Source organism: Heterocephalus glaber, unplaced genomic scaffold (genome assembly GCF_053883595.1).
Source record: "Heterocephalus glaber isolate CG9 unplaced genomic scaffold, H.glaber_assembly_v1.0 deba00001481, whole genome shotgun sequence".
Classification (NCBI taxonomy): Eukaryota; Metazoa; Chordata; class Mammalia; order Rodentia; family Bathyergidae; genus Heterocephalus; species Heterocephalus glaber.
The window spans coordinates 32804360-32824886 of NW_028258317.1; the positions used below are offsets into that span (position 1 = coordinate 32804360).

The 20527-nt window shown below is 42.7% G+C and overlaps 1 protein-coding gene and 1 long non-coding RNA gene across 10 annotated transcripts in view; one reads left to right on the forward strand and one right to left on the reverse strand.

The window, feature by feature from the left end:
* Positions 1 to 20527, forward strand: part of Slc24a2 (solute carrier family 24 member 2) — a 235455-nt gene that overhangs the window by 172502 nt on the left and 42426 nt on the right. For 3 of the 5 annotated variants that reach the window (XM_021252901.2, XM_004838341.4, XM_004838342.4), the window contains one exon: positions 7029 to 7079. The exons of the other annotated variants lie outside the window; for them this stretch is intronic. In XM_021252901.2, the coding sequence (XP_021108560.1) occupies positions 7029 to 7079 (51 nt within the window). The remainder of the gene's footprint in view (positions 1 to 7028; positions 7080 to 20527) is intronic. 5 annotated transcript variants of the gene reach the window in all.
* LOC147825895 (uncharacterized) overlaps positions 1008 to 20527 on the reverse strand; it is a 122078-nt gene continuing 102558 nt past the window's right edge. For 3 of the 5 annotated variants that reach the window (XR_015439911.1, XR_015439910.1, XR_015439909.1), the window contains one exon: positions 1008 to 2416. This is a non-coding gene — a long non-coding RNA (uncharacterized LOC147825895). Of the gene's footprint in view, positions 2417 to 11314; positions 11337 to 20527 lie in introns of those variants that run through there. The other 2 variants (XR_015439915.1, XR_015439913.1) reach the window with 2 other exon arrangements.

A 20527-nucleotide genomic window follows, 5' to 3' on the forward strand; every position in this document is an offset into this window, starting at 1 on the left:
GTGTTGTGGTGGAGCTGGCTGGGCAGGAATGCTAATGACAAAAGGGGGTGAGTGCTGTGGTCCCCATGGCTTGGTCCACTGGACGTGGCTCCCTCCATGGTGGTCCCAGAGGAGCCTGAAGTGATGGGACACAGTCCAGTTCGAAGAGATAAGCAGACTATAGTACTTCCACTGGGAAGGAATATAAGCTTGGAGGGAACAAGGAATGAGCCAGAGTCCTTGACCTTCTGAGGAAAGGTACATGGCAAGAGTTTTGTCCAAATCCAACAGCCTGACTAGTTTCATTCATTCATTCATTCATTCAAATAATATGTGTAAGAAAATTGAACTAAGCCACCTGATTTTAAGCCAAGGGCTACAAGCCCACTAATATAGCCCACTATTACTGTTTTTTATTTAGAATTTGTTGGTATCATTTAAAAATCAGGAGATCTCACATAAAACCCAGATATCTTGTTTCCTTTGAAGGATCTAAAGATTCATCAAACTGCACCTGCCTGCAGTTGGAACTGAGAGGCTGCTGCCCCTTTTTAGGCATGCACTCTCTAGCTTTTCATAATTCCTACTACTTCCTATCATTTTCCCCAAGCCATTTTACACACCTAAAAGCTGGTCCCTGTAGCTCACTGATGCATTAACAGAAGACCTCTGTGCTCCAGACACTGGGCCAGATGCTGGGGATCTTTCTAACTCCTTGTTTGGTTACCACTATGGCATCAGCATTTTTTGTAGACGGGGCCTCAGAATGGTATCAATATGAATAAAAGACAAAAATGGCAGCAGTAACAAGCTATCGTGTCTGGATTGGCTGGAAATTTGAGAAGGGAAATGGGATTTCATTAAGGGACTAGATTCAGAAGACATGAAAATTGGGTGGTAAGAGTTACCACTAAGAGATGCAGAGAGAGAAAAAGAGATCATAAATTCTACTTGAAACTCAGTAGCTAACAAAAGATTACCGTCTTTGTTCATTTAGCGCTGCTAATAACAGAATACCTCAGGCTGCATAATGTATAAAGAGCAGAAATTTATTTTTCACAGGTCTGGAAGTTAAGAAATCCAAAATGAAGGCAACAACAGACTTGGTGTCTGGTAGGGGGCCCCTCTCAGCTTCCAAGATGGTGCTGTGTGCATGTGTTCTCTGGAGGGAGGAATGTTGTTTTCTCACATGACAGAAAAGCAGGAAAGAGAACCCACTCTACAAACCCACTCCACAGTGGCTCTGATTTAACACCTCCCAAAAGGTCTAACTCTCTCCCAACTCTATTGCTTTGCAGATTAGCTTTCCAACTCATGAATTTGGGGAAACACATCCAAACCATACCAATTACCCTCAAGTTTAGTGCTTTATTTTCATTTACAAAGTTCTTACCTATTTCCAAAATCCTCAGTGAGAGATTTTTAATCTCAGAACAAAAAGAATACTCATTAGCATAGATTTGGAAGATCTGACCTGACAAGAACCCCACAGGGCCAAATCACCTCAGTCAGCACCTTGTGTGTGACAGACACATGCAGCACATGTTGTGGGCAGCTGTCCCAGGAAACCGGGTAACATTTAAGTGCCAAGTTGGGGAACATCAGTCCCCCACAGAATGCTAAACAGTTTCTGCAGTGCATCAGGACTTTGAAAGCTTTTTTTGAGTGAGATTTAGAATTTGAAGGTTAAAATATTCCTTCCTTCTGACTTGAGTGGTTGTTTCCTCATTTAACCTCCATCTTTAAGATTTTTTTTTCCTTAGTTATAAAAAATGACCTATATTTGCAGGGACATTTGTTATAAAAGAATAAAGAAAGGAAAAACCATTAATTTTAGTAGTCCATACAGACTTTTTTGAAGAAGAATCAAGCAAAAAGTTTAAAGTTGGGTTGTATTAGAAGATATCTTTTAGTATTTGTGTTTATTGTGAAAAATTTGTTATACAAGGAGACAGGAGGAAAAAGATAGCAGTGCCATTTTAACTTAGATACCCCACCAGAAAAACCTTAAAAATCATAAAATCTACAAATAAATATAAGTGAAACATTTGAAGAAGTGTGAAATTACAAATATTCAGCTTTCACACTATTTACACAACTTCAAAACAAACTATTTTACTTAATAATAAAATAAGTTCAGAGATTTACAAAATAAGCAAAAAAGCCCTTTATGCTCAGAATAAAATGTTAATATTGCAAAACATGGTTCTGAAAGTTAGACAAGACAGCCTATGGCAAGCAGATGGAGAGTTTTTCTTCCAACAGTCTTCCTGTGTTGGAGGGAAGAAGGCAGGGGCTTTTGATGACTTGCATGTGTCAGAGTATGGATTGACGCCCACCAAGGGGGATCATTGGTGCTTCCAATGTGGGAATTGGTGCTTCCATCAGTGGGACTTCACTGCCTTGCGCTGAGCTGACTTAGATATTCGTAGCAGACCTTTGGCAGACAATAAAGAGAGGGACCAGTTATTAAATATGTTTGTACCACCCCACTGCAAAGTGCTGTGTAGGTATTTATTGTTCCTGTTAGTAGTTATTTATTGCATTTTTCCTCATTTTACAGAAAGGATTGAAGTTCAGAGAGGGCCATGCAGCTCATCAGTAGTAGAGCCACATTGTGAATTAGCTGACTGTGACTCAGAAGCATTCTTAACCTTTATGGTAATTAACATCACAATAAAAAAGCCTCAGACATCAGGGCCAGGTTTCTTGACTTCAGCAAGTCCAGAGAAGCACAACATGCACATGCATTCTGCATGTCACTGTCATTTGGGAGCTGTGCATCTGAATACTTAATTTAAGAAATGTGTGGCAAGCAAGTGATGTGAGAACAGCACAGTTCTGTGTTCTGGCGGGATGGATCTAAAGAAGAATGATCTGTGCCTCCCATGGTAGACAGGCTAGCTGGAGAGAAGAGCTCACAAGCAAGTGTTACAAGGGAAAGCATCTCAGTTCCAGGCTGGAACTCTGACAGGCCAGGAAATGCAGGGCCCACTTTTCATATCCTGCTCCCTGGCCATCCTCCACGTTTTGATTCCCCTTGGGTCTTAGACAGACAGGATTAATGAAGGAATATTTTTAAAATACTGGCCACAGTGTGGCACAATGTCTTTTGCTGTTGAACAACAATCCCTACTTAAAACCTCTTTAAATAGTGTTGAATTTGTTTTAACAAGCCTGAATAAAAACATCAAGTTCTTGAAATAGCCCACTCCTGGTTCATTGGTTCTCTATTTCACTTCTTTATGATGCCTGCAATAATGACAGCTTTTCATATTTATTGCTTAGTGTGTCATCTTGTCTGCCCTTCCCTGACACCTTATAAGGCAGATACAATCACAATGTCCCTTTAGAGTTGAGGACTCTGAGGATCAGAGGAAAAACAACTTGGTTGAAGTCGCACATCTACTAAGTGGAAGACCTTGGGTCCAAACCTACACCCCTGACTTCAGAGCCCATATTCTTAACTTCCATGCACTACTGAAAGTAATCTTCGAAGGATCTGGTATTTGTACACATCTCCTTGATAAGTATTAGACAGCTTTACCAAGAAACTACTGTACTCTCTGTATTGAGAAAGGCTTAATTTTATGTCTTCACACACAGGTCAAACAAATACCAAAAGTAACCTGCTCTTTGAAAAAAGAAATCATTTTTCTCATCAGTTAACATTTAAATAATAAATTCTTGCTCTCATTGATTTCTCTACCTCTATTTTTCAGTCTAATAAAATGAACTCAGCATGGATCTGTCTATTGATTTTACTTTTTCTACATCAGACTTTTGAGGCCTCAAATTGAGAAGTCATTTTTCTGCTACTCCCACTTCTGGGATTTGCAGGAAAGGTACTGAGAATGCCAAAAGCCTCAGAAGTGCAGTTGAGAAAAGCAATGTTGGAAGGAAAAATCTGTGTCCCTGTACTTCTCAACAAAGGAATTTAGGAACCTGTGATACTAGTTTCTATTTATAGATTCTTTAAGACTCGAAACAAGACCCTTATTTTGGTTTTGTTAATTATAAAGTACAGACAAGAACTCAAAGGTAACTTAAGCCAGGTAGGGAGATTGCTGACAAGACCAGAAAGAAATGGACAGAGAACTAATGAAAGGTTCAATCCCCCTCAAAATCTAAAAGTGAGTACGTGTGTCCCACCTGTCCAAACGGCCTGAAAGCAAGTACACCTGTCATGCTGGGCAGCCTTCATGATCAGATAATAGGCTCACCTCCAACACCAAGCACTGGGTTCTGAAGTTTTCTCTCTAATCATAGAGAAATGTTACAGAGAAGAGGCCCCAGGTTGCACCCTGAATAGCATCTTATATGACTTCTCCAATCCTGGTTGCCTCTTGCTCAGTTGCTACAGTGAACATGGCCGGATGGGACTGAAAAATGACTTTGAACTTCTGAGCTTCCTCCTTCTCATACTGAAGAAGTTCAGCTTAGCCTCAGCCTGGTTTGAATCCTAATTCAGTTAAGTTGGGGTGTCCTGGTTATTTGCCATAGGGAATGTGCTGATTGGAAGCCATGTTCTTGCACAGGTGAGTTCTCATTCAAACCTCCCAAGCCTTCTCAGCCAGGCGAGGCCTGGGCAGGCTGTGAGCAGACAGTGGCCAAGGCCACTTTCTAGGAGGTAACCATGGGCTCTAGGGCAACAGCCAGGTGCGTGATGAGCTTGGCATCTGCGTGCATGTTATGTTTGTCCTAGTCACATGTCTCTCTTGTTCTGTACCTTCCAAGGCTCTGATTCCAGGGAGGGCTGCCTGCTCCCGGTGGTCGTACCCTGCTTCCTTGGGATGTGGATGAATTTGCCATCTTACCATCCCATTCCTGGCCTTGTTGAAGATTACATCCTACCAGGCTGGTTTCCTTTCTGCCCTCTCTTTGTAAGCTGTCCACATGGCTGCCTTTGCTTGGGCAGATACTCTTCCCTTCCATCTCACCATTGCTGTGCCTCGAGTTGCCATGTCATTGTGCAGCTTTGCACTACTCTTACTCCACCATTGTCAGCCTCATTTTTTGGTATATTGTGCTCAATTTTTTGTCCTTCTGTCCCATTAATTATCCAAGGAAGCAGCTAATGTAGACATTGCCCCAGTGGCAAGAATGTATGCATTTGTTGAACATGAACAGATCCAATTCTGACTATGTAAACATAAACTGATACTACAACAATATGATTATATTTATTTATTTATTTATACCTGATTCTCTTGTGATATGGGATTAAGAACAATATCGTCTGCCACAGATGGATGTTTGACAGTTTGTGATTGATACATGAAAACAGGTGTGTACATATGGAAAGGTTTGCATCAAAAAGATGGACCCATAAAAAATGCAAGGGTATATCTTCAGTGTACACCGTCTGGTTTATAGCCAACATTACAGATATAAAACCACCCACAGTCTGTTCTTGAGCAAATAACAGTGAATGCCAGCTGCTTATTCCCCTGCTCTACTTGGGGTAAGGAAAAAAGGCTACAAATAATTAGTTGGCTGATATAATCCATCAATTTACTGCAAGATTTTACACACACACACATACACACAAACATGTGTGAAGCCACTGTAAACGTGTTTAATATTTATGAAGGTATTTAGATCACTTAAGAATTCCAAACTTGTGCAATGTTGTATATATAATAGATTACTGTTCTTAAAATACAAGAAATAGACATTCCACTGAAGGCATTCCCCAGAACCCATGAAAATTTTTTTCTTACACAAAATTCAGTTTCTTATTGAAACACCTGCATCTTTTGTAATGTACCTAACAAAATTGACAATAGGCAGATTTTTGCAGAAACATAATAAGGTGATTTTTCTCCCCAAGGGAAAATTTGTGGTGGTGTATTAAAATGTCTTTAGGTAAAATTTTAAGCGCGTGGGGAAAAGAATATATAAGAATGTATAATAAGGATATAATACATTACTGGTTTAAGCTAGATTCTTCATGTTGTACACAAACTCATTATTAGTTGATTTGTATGTGGATTTCCAGCATCTGCCCCAGTTAATGAGACATGGAAGCATTCTGCAGAATCACAGGAATATCTCTTGAGTCTAATTAATTTTTTATAATTTATTGGGAAAGTGTTGTCATGACCAGAAAAATATTTTTAACCTGCTCACAATGTTGCTCAAAACAATCTGGAATTTTTGTATGAACAAAGGTAAAAATTTCCATTTCAAAGCTGCCATAAGAAAAGATAAGTGCTGGGTCCTGCCTCCTCTCCCCACACCCCAGCTGCCACTCCTGGTGAGAACAGCAAAGTCTGCCTGTGGTTTCCACCGCAGCAGCCCTAGGGACCCCTGCCCTCCAAGAAGGGGCTGTGGGTCCTACCTCCGCCTTGCTGTTTGCAGCGTGCAGGTGAAGCCTAGATCTGGGAGCTGTCACAGATCTGAGCCAGGTGGCTGTCCCCAGGAATACGACTCACTCTTGCTCCCAGAGCACCTGGCACCATTCACAGCCCTCCCTGCACACGGCACGCATGACACTCTGTTTTCTGAAACAGGAGAGACAGGGTGAAGGGAGGTTTAAGCTCTGGTCTTCCATCTTGGATTTTCCCAGGTAGCTTCCTTGTTCCCTAGAAATTGGTCTCTGTCGGAAAGAAGCTGTGAAGTGAGCAGCTGGGGCTCCTCATCTGTGGCAAGGAGCCCTGTGTCTGCAGGCTTCCGGGCCCGGTCATCGGACTTTTTCAGTCTTCTGCTCCTGGAGTGTCACCCACATAAAACTGTAGGGCTAGGCTAGGGTTGGATGGAGTGTTTTTACCAAGTATTTTGTTTCATTGGATGTTAAAATAACTGTGTCCTCTTCCATAATGCAGGGCACATCCTACCCTCAGTAGAATAATATATTTTAAGTGATTTCTGAAAATGGGCCGTGAAAGCTGTCTGCCACATGGCCCATGTTTGCACATCTCCATATAGTTACAATTGCAGAATTTGACAGTATAACTCTGAATCTGATTAATTAAGAATGTGTAAAAACAAAGTTCTTGCATTATAGCTCGTTCCTTATCTCTGTGTCTTTTACTGTGATGTTGTAGAACTTGGATCATATGGAAAACTAAAATATTATGACACAATGACTGAAGAAGGTAAGAATGATTTTAGAATTGTATGCATTGGCTTTTTGTTTTCTTTTCTTCATTTATGATGTCTGTTGCTTGCCCATGTTTTAACCTTTTTTTCCTCTTTGCATGACTTCAGTGACATTGTGTGATTTATTATTTGTTCTGTGTTTTTGTCTAGTTTTTGCCATTGTGTTTATTTGAAATTGGAGACGTGCAAAACCATGGGTAATCATGTTATTCCATTCAAACAAACCAAACCATCCCAATCGTATATCACACTCAGAGAAATGGTGTCAATAATGTGAACGCAAGCAAACACCCACCAGGTCAGCACTGTTTATTTCCCCTGCAGGCTCCAAACAACATATAAAAACACATCCACCCAACATGCTCCTGAGGTGCTCTTGATTCCAGAGGCTGGTTAGGTTTGGTGGGATTCTGATTTATGCAAAGAAATGAGAGATCTGGAGTAACTTCATACACCCAGAACCAGCCTAAGACCTGATCATGATACAGAGATCTGTGAGCTCATGCCCTCTGACCCTACAGCTGTTGTGGACTCAGAAAAGAACGTTAGATTCCAGGGCCACCATTTTAGCCAGCAGAACTGTCTGTATCAAGGATCTCATTCTGTGCAGTTGAGAATATCACTTGACCATTTCCCTGAAGAGAGATTTATTTTAAAATGTATTTATAAATGAATTCTAGGCAAGATGCTATCCCAGAGGACAGCTTCTTCCCAGGCAGATTCACATTTGTGAATTAAGTTCTCCATTAAGTTCTCCATGGAGCAGCAATTTGAAAACTATGAATTCTTGCAAAGGGAGTTGTCTTATTGTCTTATCCCCTATTCTATCCCAAATATCCTCCACCTTTTGAATAATATATAGTATTTGCAACTTATGAAAACATTTGGGGGTTTTACATGCTTTATACAGAAGTTACTCTGGTAGGTGAAGCAGCTAATTTTATCCTTGAACATGAGAGAGAAATTCCCAAATGTGTTGCATATCTTGCTTTCAGCTTCCAGTATTTCTAAGTTGCCTTAGCTTACCAAAGATGTCCCAGTTGCTTTGCATGCAAGAAGTGGACCATAAGGGCCAGGGATTTAGCTCAATGGTGCTGTTGCCTACCTTGAAAGCACAGGGTCCTGAGTTCGATCCCGGTACCAAAAAAAAGAAAAAAAAAATGAAGTGGACCATCTGACAGCCCTGAGTAAGAAGAAGCCCCTCCAAGTCCCTCCCAACTCTGGCTTCCACGCAGCATCTGAGCCCTTCTCTTTGGCCGTCCCTGTGCTTTCAGTTAACTGTGCTTCTTTTTAAAGTAGCAGGCCACTAATAGGATCTTGTATTGGGCCCTATCAACAATGAGGAGGGGGGTTAGGACCCTCGGTAATGAGAAGCCAAGGGCAGATTACTACAGATAGGAACAAGTATCCTACCATTAGAGGAGAGATAGAGCATTCTTAAAAGAAGGCACCTGGCCCAGTTATTATTTTATCCCTGGCTTGCCCTGGCTTGCCCTGTTCGCTCCTACCTGACCTGTCATAAATTTTCACTGTCTCTCACTACACCATCTTGTCCACTGACTTCCACTCTTAACTCCCACTACCAGTACCTCTTGTCTCCTGTCATCCCAGTGTCCCTTTCCCCCTTCTTCTGCTCCTTTCCTTCCTCTTTTCCCAACTGAGAAAATATTGCTGTCCAATAATGTTCTCTCCCTTCCTCTGTCCTATAGCGCTAGACAATTTGAGATCACGTGAAGATGCAAAAATGATACAGTCTCATAACATCACTTAATAATGACTGGGCTTTTGAAGCAAGAAAGCAAAGTCAAAATAATGCCTAGAACGAGAGCCAAGATGGCCCTTAGCAAAACCATCAGAGGATGTTGAAGGCCCTCAATGGTCCCTTTAATTCTCCTTATCCTTCTTGACTTCCCATCCCTTCATGCATGTCCCATCATGTCCCATTTCCAGCTGAATGTTCATCCCCATTATGGTGACAACTAATAGTAAAAGCAGCACATCTACAGTATATTCCATGAAATACTAGTTTCATACAAAGTCACTAGGCATTTGACGAGAAAAGAAAATATTAATTCCATAGGTAAATAAGTGAAAAGGTTTGAGTTAAGTCGAACAAATTTCTCTACCACATGCCTTCTTGGGGCCTTTAGCATGTTCCTGAGCCCAGATCCTGTAGTAAACTGTAGACAGGGGTCGACTGTGCAGGGTTTCCCAGGGTTCTGTGATCAGAGAACTCATTCCTTCTGTGATCGGAGCCCAAGCAACAATTGCAGGGATGCTAACTCAGGTTAATTCTTCACTTGGAACAGGAACCTCTGAAAAATTAAAAAATCCTCCGGACACATGGAAATCCCTCTCAGGTACCAGTAGAAAGGGTATTTTGGAACAGGGGCTCAGCCACTTCAAATCACCTTTAGCAACTACCTCCACAACAAGCCAGGTTTGGCTTAAATCCAATTCTGGGATTCCATCAAAAAGACAAAGCCAGGTCAGTGGCCTCAAATCTGACATTCACTAGGCATAATTTCTTCAAATTCTCAAGGGTCTCTCCCTTCTCATTGTAAAATAATAATCCTAACTGTGATTTATTTCCTTCCATGCTGTGCAATTTAAGGAAGTACAATAAAGGGCAATAACTGTGAGCTAGCTAGTCTTTGGGATATCTCCCCTCCAATTATGCATTTTCACAATTTTAGAGTTGTGACTAGCCCCTAAGCAAGACTTAAGTATGATTGCTTATGTGAGTAGTCATTAAGAAGAGAGTAGTGTACAAGTTCTTTATAACTTTCCAGGAATTCTCTGGACACTGTGTGAGGTCAGATACTTACAGTGAAGCCTTTTTTCCCCTCCCTAAGTGGACCAAACAGAATCCCGAAGCCAAAGAAGAATTGAGTGATGATTTCTAAACAAAGAGAATTTTCCTGAGCATATTCAGGCCATTGTTTTAAACACTGTGTGCGAGTTATTCTGCTAGGTGCTTTGAGGAAATAGACTGAAAGGTAGTCAGTTTGCTCCCATAGGATGTAGAGACCAGGGGAGAAATACCACACAGCAGTTGCTGAGACACCAGAAAATAGAGATCAGAATACAACACATGCCAGGAGAGGAAAGCTGCTTTTACTGGGAAAGGATATTTTGCAGAGAAGGTGGTCTTTGAACAAGGCCTTAAAGGATCAGTAAGTATGGTGTAAAGTAGGTAAGGAGGATGGCAGGGACTGACCTCCCGGGCTGAAAGAGGAACAAAAGGATGAAGGTTCGCCAGCATTTATTGAGTGTCTCCTGCCTGCCAGGTGCAGGGCTGTGGGCTCTATGCATTCTGTGTCACCTGACCCTCATCATGATCCACAAGCAGAGACTAATGAGACTCAGAGAAGCAAAGTAATTTGCTCTGGGCCCCCGAGGCAGTAAGTGGTGATGCAAGGCCTGCCCTGAGACCGTGTTGTGCCACTGTGGCTGTGCTGCAGTGTGCTGTGCAGGGGGAGTAGGGACAGAGGCAGTGCAAGTCAGCTGTGATGTAGGGAATGGGAAGACCAGGGACAGCATCACAGAGTGACAACAATGGACTGTGGGGTGAAATAGTTCCCCTACTTAAACACTTGACCATAAAATGTTTATTTCAGTAAACACTGGACAAAATCATAATATTTGCAAAGTTTGTCATAGCCCTCGGAGCCCTTTCCTTCCATCAGGCACTCAAGTAACCTGGAAGCTGAACTGGATCAGCCCCCTGAGCCATACCTGTCCCCCTCCCCAAACTCAAACTGAGGCTCTTGCTGCACCAGACACTGACTGGGAGCAGGGCTGTAGAGACCAAAGTCCTCCCTCCTGAAGGGGTCGCCAGCCAGTGGGAGACACCGGCAGGGAGGTGTGCAGTGTGCTGCACAGACCTGCGTGCTGGGGAAGCCAGTGGACAGCATCTCATTCAGCGCTGGGACCCCAGAGTGCCCAGCAGGTGAGGTCTACATCACCTTGTCCTGCACTGCAAGATGACAAACTGTCCTACCAACCACCTGTGCACGATACTTATTTAATACCAAGTGAGCACTTGCTCTGTACAAGACACTTGCTAGACTTGAGAGATTTCGAGCTTCACTTTTCCCAGGACTGTGTTGGCTTCTGTAACAGACATTTCTGGAGACTCAGATGCACAGCCCTGTTTGCTCTTTCCACGACCTCGGACCCCCACATGGAAAGCCATCCCTTCATTACCTCACACAGTGACGCTGTGGGTTATGGGAAGAGCAGTGTCCGACCTGCAAGTTAATCACACATAGCTTATTTCATAATTAATTCCATATCATTCTCTGGGAGATTCTCAATAAATTGAACTTTGCTTCTATTCTTATATTACTCTACAGAAAGAATAATGTGGAAAGTTAGTTCAAAAGAAAACTAGTTTATGTGATAGAACAGATGAATTTAAAGAAAAGGCCTTTCCACTGATGGTGATATACAGAACCAATAAGTTCTGCTCTTTGAAGATAAACACTTCCGAGACATGTAGGTAGGTAGCTAGACATCCATCCTGACTAATGTCTTTCAATGAAGTGCTGTACAGTGTCAGCTCCTTGCATTGTATTATCCTAAAACTATTGCCACTTGACAGAAGCCATTTCCAGAAAAAGTAAATTCACCAGTATTTAAAACATCAACCATTGTCCATTTGTTTCAGAAAAGGAGGTTAGGGCCGGGGATTTAGCTCAGTGGTTTCACTGCCTACTGTGCAAGCGCAAGGACCCGAGTTCAATCCCTGGTACCAAAAAAAATAAAAAATAAAAAACCAAACAAAGAAAAGGAGGTTAAAAACAAAGTTGTGATATCAAGAACAAAATTTATAATGACCTTTTCTTTAATGAAATTATGCCTACTGTTTCATGGTAACCAATAGCCCCTTTTCCAAACCAAGAAACTAATAATGTCTCACATGAATCATGGGCTCTTAAATTAGGGATCTGGCTGAGTTTTTTAAAAACCCCAATTACTTCAAAGAAACAAAAACACCTGAAGGTCACATACTCTAGTTGGCTATCTGATATTCTTAGTTTCATTGAAATAGCCCGGTTCTTTTTCAAAAAGGAATTTGATTTTGAAATATCATTCAGCAGTGCTTTCCACTGCCCAAGAATGTCCTCTAAAAATACAGTTCTAAAACAAGTCCTTGGTGCTATCTGCTGCCTTCACAGTACATTTTAATCCTTGCTTGAATTGGTAAAACCATGTTATATACAGTGATATGTTAGGCAAGATTGGTCCAGCTATATTTAACAGAAAATCCAGATTAATAGTGGCTTAAGTCAGATGGAAGTTTATTCTTCTCTCAAGAGTAAGAAGTCCAGAGCCAGGTAAGACATGAAAGATCTGGCAGCTCCATAATATTCCAAGATTTAGGCTCCTTCCACCCATCCTGCTTCCCAACCACGGTGTATGATTTTCAACTTCAAGGGCATCTAACTGGTCCAAGAAGGCTGCTGCTGGAGCTCCAGCCAACACGTCTGTATTCCAGGCAGGAGAAGTGGCCTTCCCCACACATTTTGTCCCTTTTTCCAGGAGCCTCCCCTGAAGACTCTCTCAGAATTTGCCCAATACTCAGTCACATGACTACATCTAGGTTCAAGGCGGTTTAGAAATACTGTGTGGTTTGTTGAACTCTGGGTAAAGACATGCAATCTCTCCATGACAGGGAACTCTCACTTCTGAATGACTGCATACTGATGGTGACAGGGGAGCAAAGAGCAAGCTGTGTGGGAGACTGATGGAGAGTTTGAGATGCCATGAGATGCCAGGTAGACACTCTGGGGAGCGGCAGGCACAGGATGCTGGTGCTCCAAAGAGAGGTGGGGCAGGGCATAGATGAAAAGTCCAAAGCCATAAAATCAAGATGTTCTTTAAAGCCACAGAAATGGCTAGCTTTGAAGCCAGGAGGAGAAAGATGAGGATTCATTCTGGAAATTCCAAATTTGAGAGTCTGAGAAAGTGAGGCTCAGCCCAGGAGACTGGAATGAGAAAACAGGGTCTCTGAGGCCAAGTAAAGAACACATTCCAAAGGGTGCCAATGCAAAGGTGACAGCATCAGTTCTTTGACCAATTAGATCAAAGAATTATTGTAATAGAAAGGTTGTTGTAAAAAACCAGGCGTGGTGGCATATGCCGGTAATCCCAGCACTCTTGGAGACTGAGGCAGGAGAATCACAAGTACAAGTCTAGCCTAGGCAGCTTAGCAATTTACTGAGACCCTGTCTCAAAATAAAAAATAGGAAAAGGGTTGTGGGTGTGTGAAGGCCCTGGATGTCATCCTCGGTACCACAAAAAATATTAAAGAAAGTGATGCGCAGAAAGTGAGCTGCTCCCCATCAGGATTTGGGAAGTGGTGCAGTTATTGCAGTGACAAGGTCCCATGAGGAGCTGGAGATGAGCAGGCAAAATCAGCAAGAGGCCCGTGGTGCAGGCTCACCTGTGTAAAATCTCCTCAGTTGCCAGTGGGAGTAACAACAGCAGGGACATGGTGAACTAGGTCCTTAAGTCTTTAGGAGAGAAAGGAGGGAGCCAGGAAGTCATTTAGGGTAGAGCTGTTACAGTTATTGGCTTATGCTTCCAAGAAGCAAAAATGGTCTGAAAGCTACAAGGAAGAAGGGATATAGAATGGAGTGTTTGGAGGAGCAAGTAGCTGCTGTGTTCCAGGGCTACAGGAGAAAACAGGTTCTCAGCAAACAGCTGACTGTTGATTGGAATAAGAAAGCAAAGACTATATTCAGAGAAGAGGTTAGGTGCAGGAGACTCACTGATGCCAGGGGTCAGAAAGGAGCAATGTCCAGCGCCACCCGGAGATGAGGGCCAGCTGTTAATGGTGATACCGAGGCTCTGCCAGTGCAGACAGAACGTGGTATGTTGTTGGGGAGCAACCTAACAGCATGCTAAATGTTCTTGTTTGGCATTGGGCCCATGGGTAGTTTGCAGTAGAAAAATAGGGTCTGTTTTATGAAGAAAGTAGAGCTTTGGGGCCTCACTTAGGTGCACCCAAGGGTGGTATCATGGCCGGGGAGACAGATCGGTCTTCCTCAGTTCAGGGGGCAAAGGTTCTGCCCAAGATGGAAAAGCCTTCCTGTCAGACATGTCCAAAGGTGAAATGATGCTCAGAAAGGTGTGAGTCCCTCTTTGGAGAAGCCAGGGAAGCCAGCATAGAAGAGGGTTCAGATTAAGGGTACCTGATGCCCCTCTGGCTCCATGTCCAAAACCCTCTCCTGCACTCAATAAAACATTAAGTGCAATGGCAGATACTAGTTTACAGACGACTTAGCCCTGCTGAACGCTTGATCTGCAGCTGTTTAAGCTATCACTGGATTTGTGGTGGGCGGTTCCTAGGCCACAGCACTTAAAATGAAAAGATTGTGCAATGGGCCAGGGATTTAGCTCAGTGGTTCCACCGCCTGCCCTGCAAGCACAAGGACCCGAGTTCGATCCCCAGTACCAAAAAAAAAAAAAGATTGTGCATTATATTCATAGTCTTTATTCAATAATAAAACACACCAAAAAGCACTCTAACTGCTTCGTATAGAATTTACCTTTAAAAGAGAGAAAAATTATATTTCCTTTTAATTACAAACCCAAACTTTTACCACAGTAGAAATTTTACATCACAAATTCAGTTTGGCTATTCTTTTTTATTATAAAAACATTATGGGAGCATGGAGGTAAAAAAAGAAATACCTCATAAGGAAAGACAATAAATGTGTGTCTTCCCTGTCATTATAGGTAACCACTTTTGTCAGCTTTTAACATACTTGTTTTTCTCGATACACCTTTCTAACATGGGTTGGCTTTTTCCATATGAACACAATGGGAAATCCTTGTTATTTTTAACAGCTGCAAAGTATTCCATCACATAGCTGCTGCATGGGGTTCAGTCAGTGCCCTGTTGATAGGCATTTCAGATATTTCTCTTTTTTAAAATTTATCTAGTTATTACAACAATGCTACCTGAGCCTCCTCCTGACCCGTACAGTAAACCACTGGGTAGAAAAAAATATACATATTAAATTCACAGAAATAGAAATGCCATATCAAAGAGTATCAATGTTCTAAATTTTTTAAGACATTGCCAAATTGTCCTCCAATGATTGCCCACTAACAGAGCTTGAGAGGACCTCAAACAGCAACTTTAAAAAAGCCCTTTAAAGAGGGTTATGTATTGACTTCATTACAGAGTGGACAGACTTTTGTAATGTAACTACCTTCTAATTTACTTGTTTTACAAACCTGAATTTTTCCAAAGTTGAGTTAAAATCAGGGCACAATTGTGACTGAAGTGTTTGCCTTTCATAAGTTAAGTGACGAGGCTGTTCCACTTTCTACCATCACATGTGCCCTTCTCGGCAGACTGTTTATGGTCGCGAAAAAGCACTGCAAGTTAATTTTCTACCTTCCAGGTGCCGAAGTGGGGAGTGCTCTTGTGCACAGACACCATTTCCAATACCATGTTTTGTTTCATTCATTCCAAGCTTATGGTTTAACTCATCAGTCCAACTTTCCATGACCAAGGGTGTTTCTGAGCACTTGACAAATGCTCTCAGCAAGGCTGAGCCTTTTCCAAAAACCAAATATATGGACTCGCCAGTTATTAGCCACATGACTTCAGAGATGTATTCTGACAAGCATCTCCCTGGACCTGGATCTTAGGGAGACAACAGCCTTGTCAATGTGCCTACCCAAAATAACCAGCTAGTGTCTGTCCAGCATAAGGTCCATGAGAAAGACCAGACCAGCTGTGTGAGTAAAGCCATGGTCTTCCTGGAAACCAGGCCCAAGGAATCCTTCTCATGAGAATACATCCAGCTCTTCAAATTCATTGCATCTTATTTTCATGATCTAAACTGTCAGCAGTAAAAGCAGAAAGATTGGACTTGGCAAGAACAGGCAGATTTTGCCACATTGCATATGTAAAAAGTGTTAAATGGCAGCAGAAGGCGAATCCTGGATGCTTCTTTGTGTCTGTTTCTGACATTCCTAGAGCTGAAAATGCTAAGTTGCCTTCATCAGTCAAACTCGAATGCTGTTATTGCAAATTAATAATTCACACACACACATGAAACTTTCTGTTTAAAAAAAAGCAAAAATCTGTTACACCAGGAGGCTGGCATGTTCAGTTAAGCATGGTAAGTTTCTCCATGATTAAATCTGGGATAAATCATCTCATTTTGGTTCTGGCCCTTTAAGCCTTGAGTTAAGAACTTTCCGCATGTGTGTCAGCACTTCTGTAGCAAACCCACCTTTCAAATCAGATTTGTAGGTACTAGATTACAATTTAAATTTAAGGATTAAAAGCAAAAACAGAAATGAGGAACTCAACTTAGGTGCTAATTTATAGACATATAAAATCCAGATGACAGCTAATTTATAGACATATAAAATCCAGCTGACAATGTATATTACATGAAACCATAGCTGCTACTGACTGAATTTTAACCAAATCTAAACTCTTTCACTTTACATCACAATAGATAATTAGGCAACCTGTGAGTCCATCAGAAGGAAGAATTGTTAGGCCCTTTCGTTTAGGTCATAGTAATCATTCAATGTATTTTCATTTAGCTTATACTGTTTTCTAGGTGCTAACAAATCTAAACTCTCCCCAGATGAACAGATTCATGTCACAACCTATTTGCAGAGCTAATACCCAAGGTGGAAGCCTTGACAGACTGGCTGATGAGCCCTTTTCAATAAATCAGGTGGCCTAACATGATAAAAAAAAAAAATCAGCTTCAAGCAGTGTCAGCCTCAGCCAAGGGCAGCAAGGTGACCCTTTCCCTGAAACATTGTAGCCATTTTTTTGGTTTGTAAAATTCCAATTTGGCCTGAACTTGATTAGATATCTTTTGTAGAAAAGATTATCAAGTGGGTATGGTGGTACATACCTGTAATCCCAGTATTCTGGGAGGCTGAGGCAGGAGCATTTCAAATTAGAGCCTATTCTAGGCAATTTAGCAATTTAGCAAGACCTTATCTCAAAATTTAAAAAAAAAAAAAAAAAGAGGAATGGGAATATAACACAGTGCAAAGGCCTTGGATTCAATCTTTAGTACTGAGGAAAAAAAGAAGATAGACAAACAATGATTATAAATACTATTAGGCTTTGGAAATTTAATCTTAGTGTGAACCCACTAGAGAGTTTGGGGAGTGTCCTGCAGTGTGCCTCTGGGTTTTCCTTTTTTCTCTACCCACTTCCCAAAGTAAACTCACAACAGAGTTTCGTACAACAAACACTTCAAGCACCTCCCCACCTGCTCACAGCCAAGGCTGTTTGCATCATGTTGCTGTGCTTGTACACACTGCAGAGACCCAGCCCTGGGAGTCAGAGGCAGCAGCCTTGTGCTCGAGGCCCCCACACTGTGCAGAGAGGGGACTCAGACATCTCTGAGGCCCTGAGATTATTGTCCAGGCACACAGGTGTTAGGGTCTGCTGGAGAGAAAGGGACTCAGGAAAGTTTCCTGCAGGCAAGATGCCTATGGCAATCTTGGAAAGAGTAAGACGAGTAACCAAATGTGGAGCTCCCAAGCCTTTAAGGCTGAACTGCAGGATGCAGAAGATGCAATGAAAATCAGGAGGCCAGTTCAAGCACTGGAGCCAACATTTGGGCTGGAAAAACTGGAGATCAAACAGTGTCAGAAGGATTTGGCAGCTAAATTGGATGTTGGCGACAGGGAGCTCTCTGGGGTGACTGGGAAATTACAGCATGGAGATCACCCAATGTAGAATATTTTTAAAGGCAGATTCCCAGGAAGGAAGACAATGTGGCATTTGGGGGATGTTGAGTTTGTCAGGAGCTTCTAAGGAGAGTTGTTCAGAAGTCTGCTGGATAAGAGGGTCTGGGTTTAGGGGCCTTAGACATTTGGGGGGAGTGGTCAGTTGGGTCCTCTGGGGAGAAAGTGAGGTACAAAGGAGTCAGGAAGGAACCTGGACACTGACATTTAAGAGGAGCTCTGAGGGTTTCTGAGATCAAAGACAATATTGAGGAGAAGCGTGAGTAACACTGAGTGCCACTGAGAAATCAAGTCCTGTGGAAGCAAAAGTTGGCTGGCCAGGTCCCTTGGAGTGCTGCTGAGATGCCACAGGCAAAGTTAACATGTGAGCCAAAGAGACTTAAACAGAGGCACCAGCACAGACAGATCTTTCCAGCTGCTAGACAGCAGCTTATTTATACCAAGGATCTTTCACTCTTATCCTCTAAGTTTCCATACCCCACGAGAAGACCACCATCAGATCACAAACCGGAAGTTCTTGCTCCTAGTCTTTCCCAGTTCAGGCAGTGAACGCTGCAAGGACACTAGCAAAATCTACCTCAGTTACCGGACAACTCTCCAGTATATAGCACAGGTTTGCTTGCGATTTGCAATGTGGAAGATTGTTTGTGACTCGTACTGGCTTGAAAGGCAGCTCAGCTTCCCCGGGGAGCTGATTATAGTGAGTTTTACTGCAATCTCTGAGTGCATATGATGAGCCAGGCATTATTCTGAAGCACTTTTTGAGGAGCCCTAAAATGACAGGAAGGTCCCTTCCCCAGAGAAGACTGCCCTCTGGTGGGCAGTGCAGGCGTGCAGGCAGCAGGCTAAGAGAAGGCTGTGGCTGGCTTACACAGTGCGGTGAGAATGGTGGATTTCCACATGGGAAGGAGAGGTGTGGGTGTCCATAGAGAAACTTTCAGGTTAGGCCCTGATGAGAGAAGCAGCCTAATAAAGAAGAGGAGCTGAGGCCCAGCTCTCCCTCCCCTGCCCTTTACAGTGCTCACCAAACCTTATCTTCCAAGGCAGGAACTCCTTTCTGTGCCCACCAACTTTGCTTTGGGAATGTGCAGAAGCGGGACAGCTGGTGCGCCCCAATGCCTTTCACCTCTGGAGTATAAACTCCTGGTGCATCCCATTGTCTCCTGTTTACCTCTAGAAAATTCCTGGGGTCTCATTGGTCACCCCAGCCCCACTGGGGCCATGGGCTTGGGAGGTGCTGAAAGGATTTACTTTGGGTCACTATCCAACAAGGAGTTATCACCCTAACTACCACCTAGACATACGTACACAAGGATTCACTGAGCCCCACAGGGGCTGAGAATACAACAGTAAGCAAAACTATAATCCCGGCCCTCATGGAGTTTGTCTGCCAGTAAGAAGCAACAAATAACCAATAGTAATGATACAGCAAATTAGATGGTGCTGAATTCTGTAGAGAAAGTAAGCTGGGATAATAAATACTAGAGAAAGAGACTTCCCAGAGAAACCTCAAAGAAAAGGTGACATTTGGACAAGTATTTGAAGGAAGTGAGACAGTGAGTCGAGGATTTCTAGAGGAAGAACATTGCAGGGCAAAGGACCAGCCTGTGTCATGGCTCAGGTACTATAGTGCACAGTTTTCAAGAAACAGTGAGGAGGCTGCTGTGGCTGGAGCAGAGTGAGTGATGAGGAGGATAGAAAACAGACTCAAGGCAGTGAAGTGAACTTCATTATATAGAATCTTGGAGGCCACTGTGAGGACCTCGACTTTGGCTAAAGAGCCACTGCAGGATTTTGCAAGGCCAAGGGAGTAGCATGACCTGATTTCCTGATCTCTGAGGGTGCTGGGAAGAGAGCAGCCTGGGGGACAAAGAGGTGAGGTTAGAAGGGGGACTCAGACCAGCCAGACTGGTCTTGTGAGTCTTAATGCTGGCTAGGCCCAGGGGCTGAAGGGGCTGCTGAGGGAGAAGTGGGAAGATTCTGGAATATTCTGGAAGTAGAGACACCAGGTTTGCTGACCCGTTGTGTGGAGTGTGAGAGGAGAAGGGCTAGGGTGACCCAGTGCCCCATTGTTCTGTCTCAAGGCTCGTCAGGGTGACGATGGCCTGGCTGCCTAGCGTGGGTCGATACCACCAGAAGAAAAGGCAAGGAATAGAGGCAGAAAAGTTCAAGTACTCTTTTGTTTTTGAATCTATCTCTAAGCCTCAAACTTCAAAGAAAGAGACAGGGAAGGCAGGGTGGAAAACACAAAAATAGATTTTCAAAGACTTATTTTCAGGTTTTCCCTTCTCTTTCCTTTTTTTTTTTCTTCTTCCCAGCCATGGTCTGTGCACTGAAGTTTGTGTGTGGTCACTCCCTTTCCATCTGTCTCCCATTTTTTCTGTGTTGCCGATTTTCAGAATATTCTGTGGCATGCACTGTAATCTGATCGTGAAAGGTTCCTTTTGTAACCTGCCTATTACAAACTGGGTGGAAAGATGTGAAGCAATTTCCAAGGGGCTGCTTTAATTTATTAATAGCAGAACAGAAGCCAAATTCATTCCCTTGGGGTGGACAGACCCTCCAAAGGTGGTCTGCCTTGCTGCGTGAGGCTTCTGTTTTATCTCAGAATGATTTGGTCAAATATTATGATTGTGGTGGTTTATTCTAAATTCATTTTGATTCACATTAGGCCTTTATGCTTTGATCT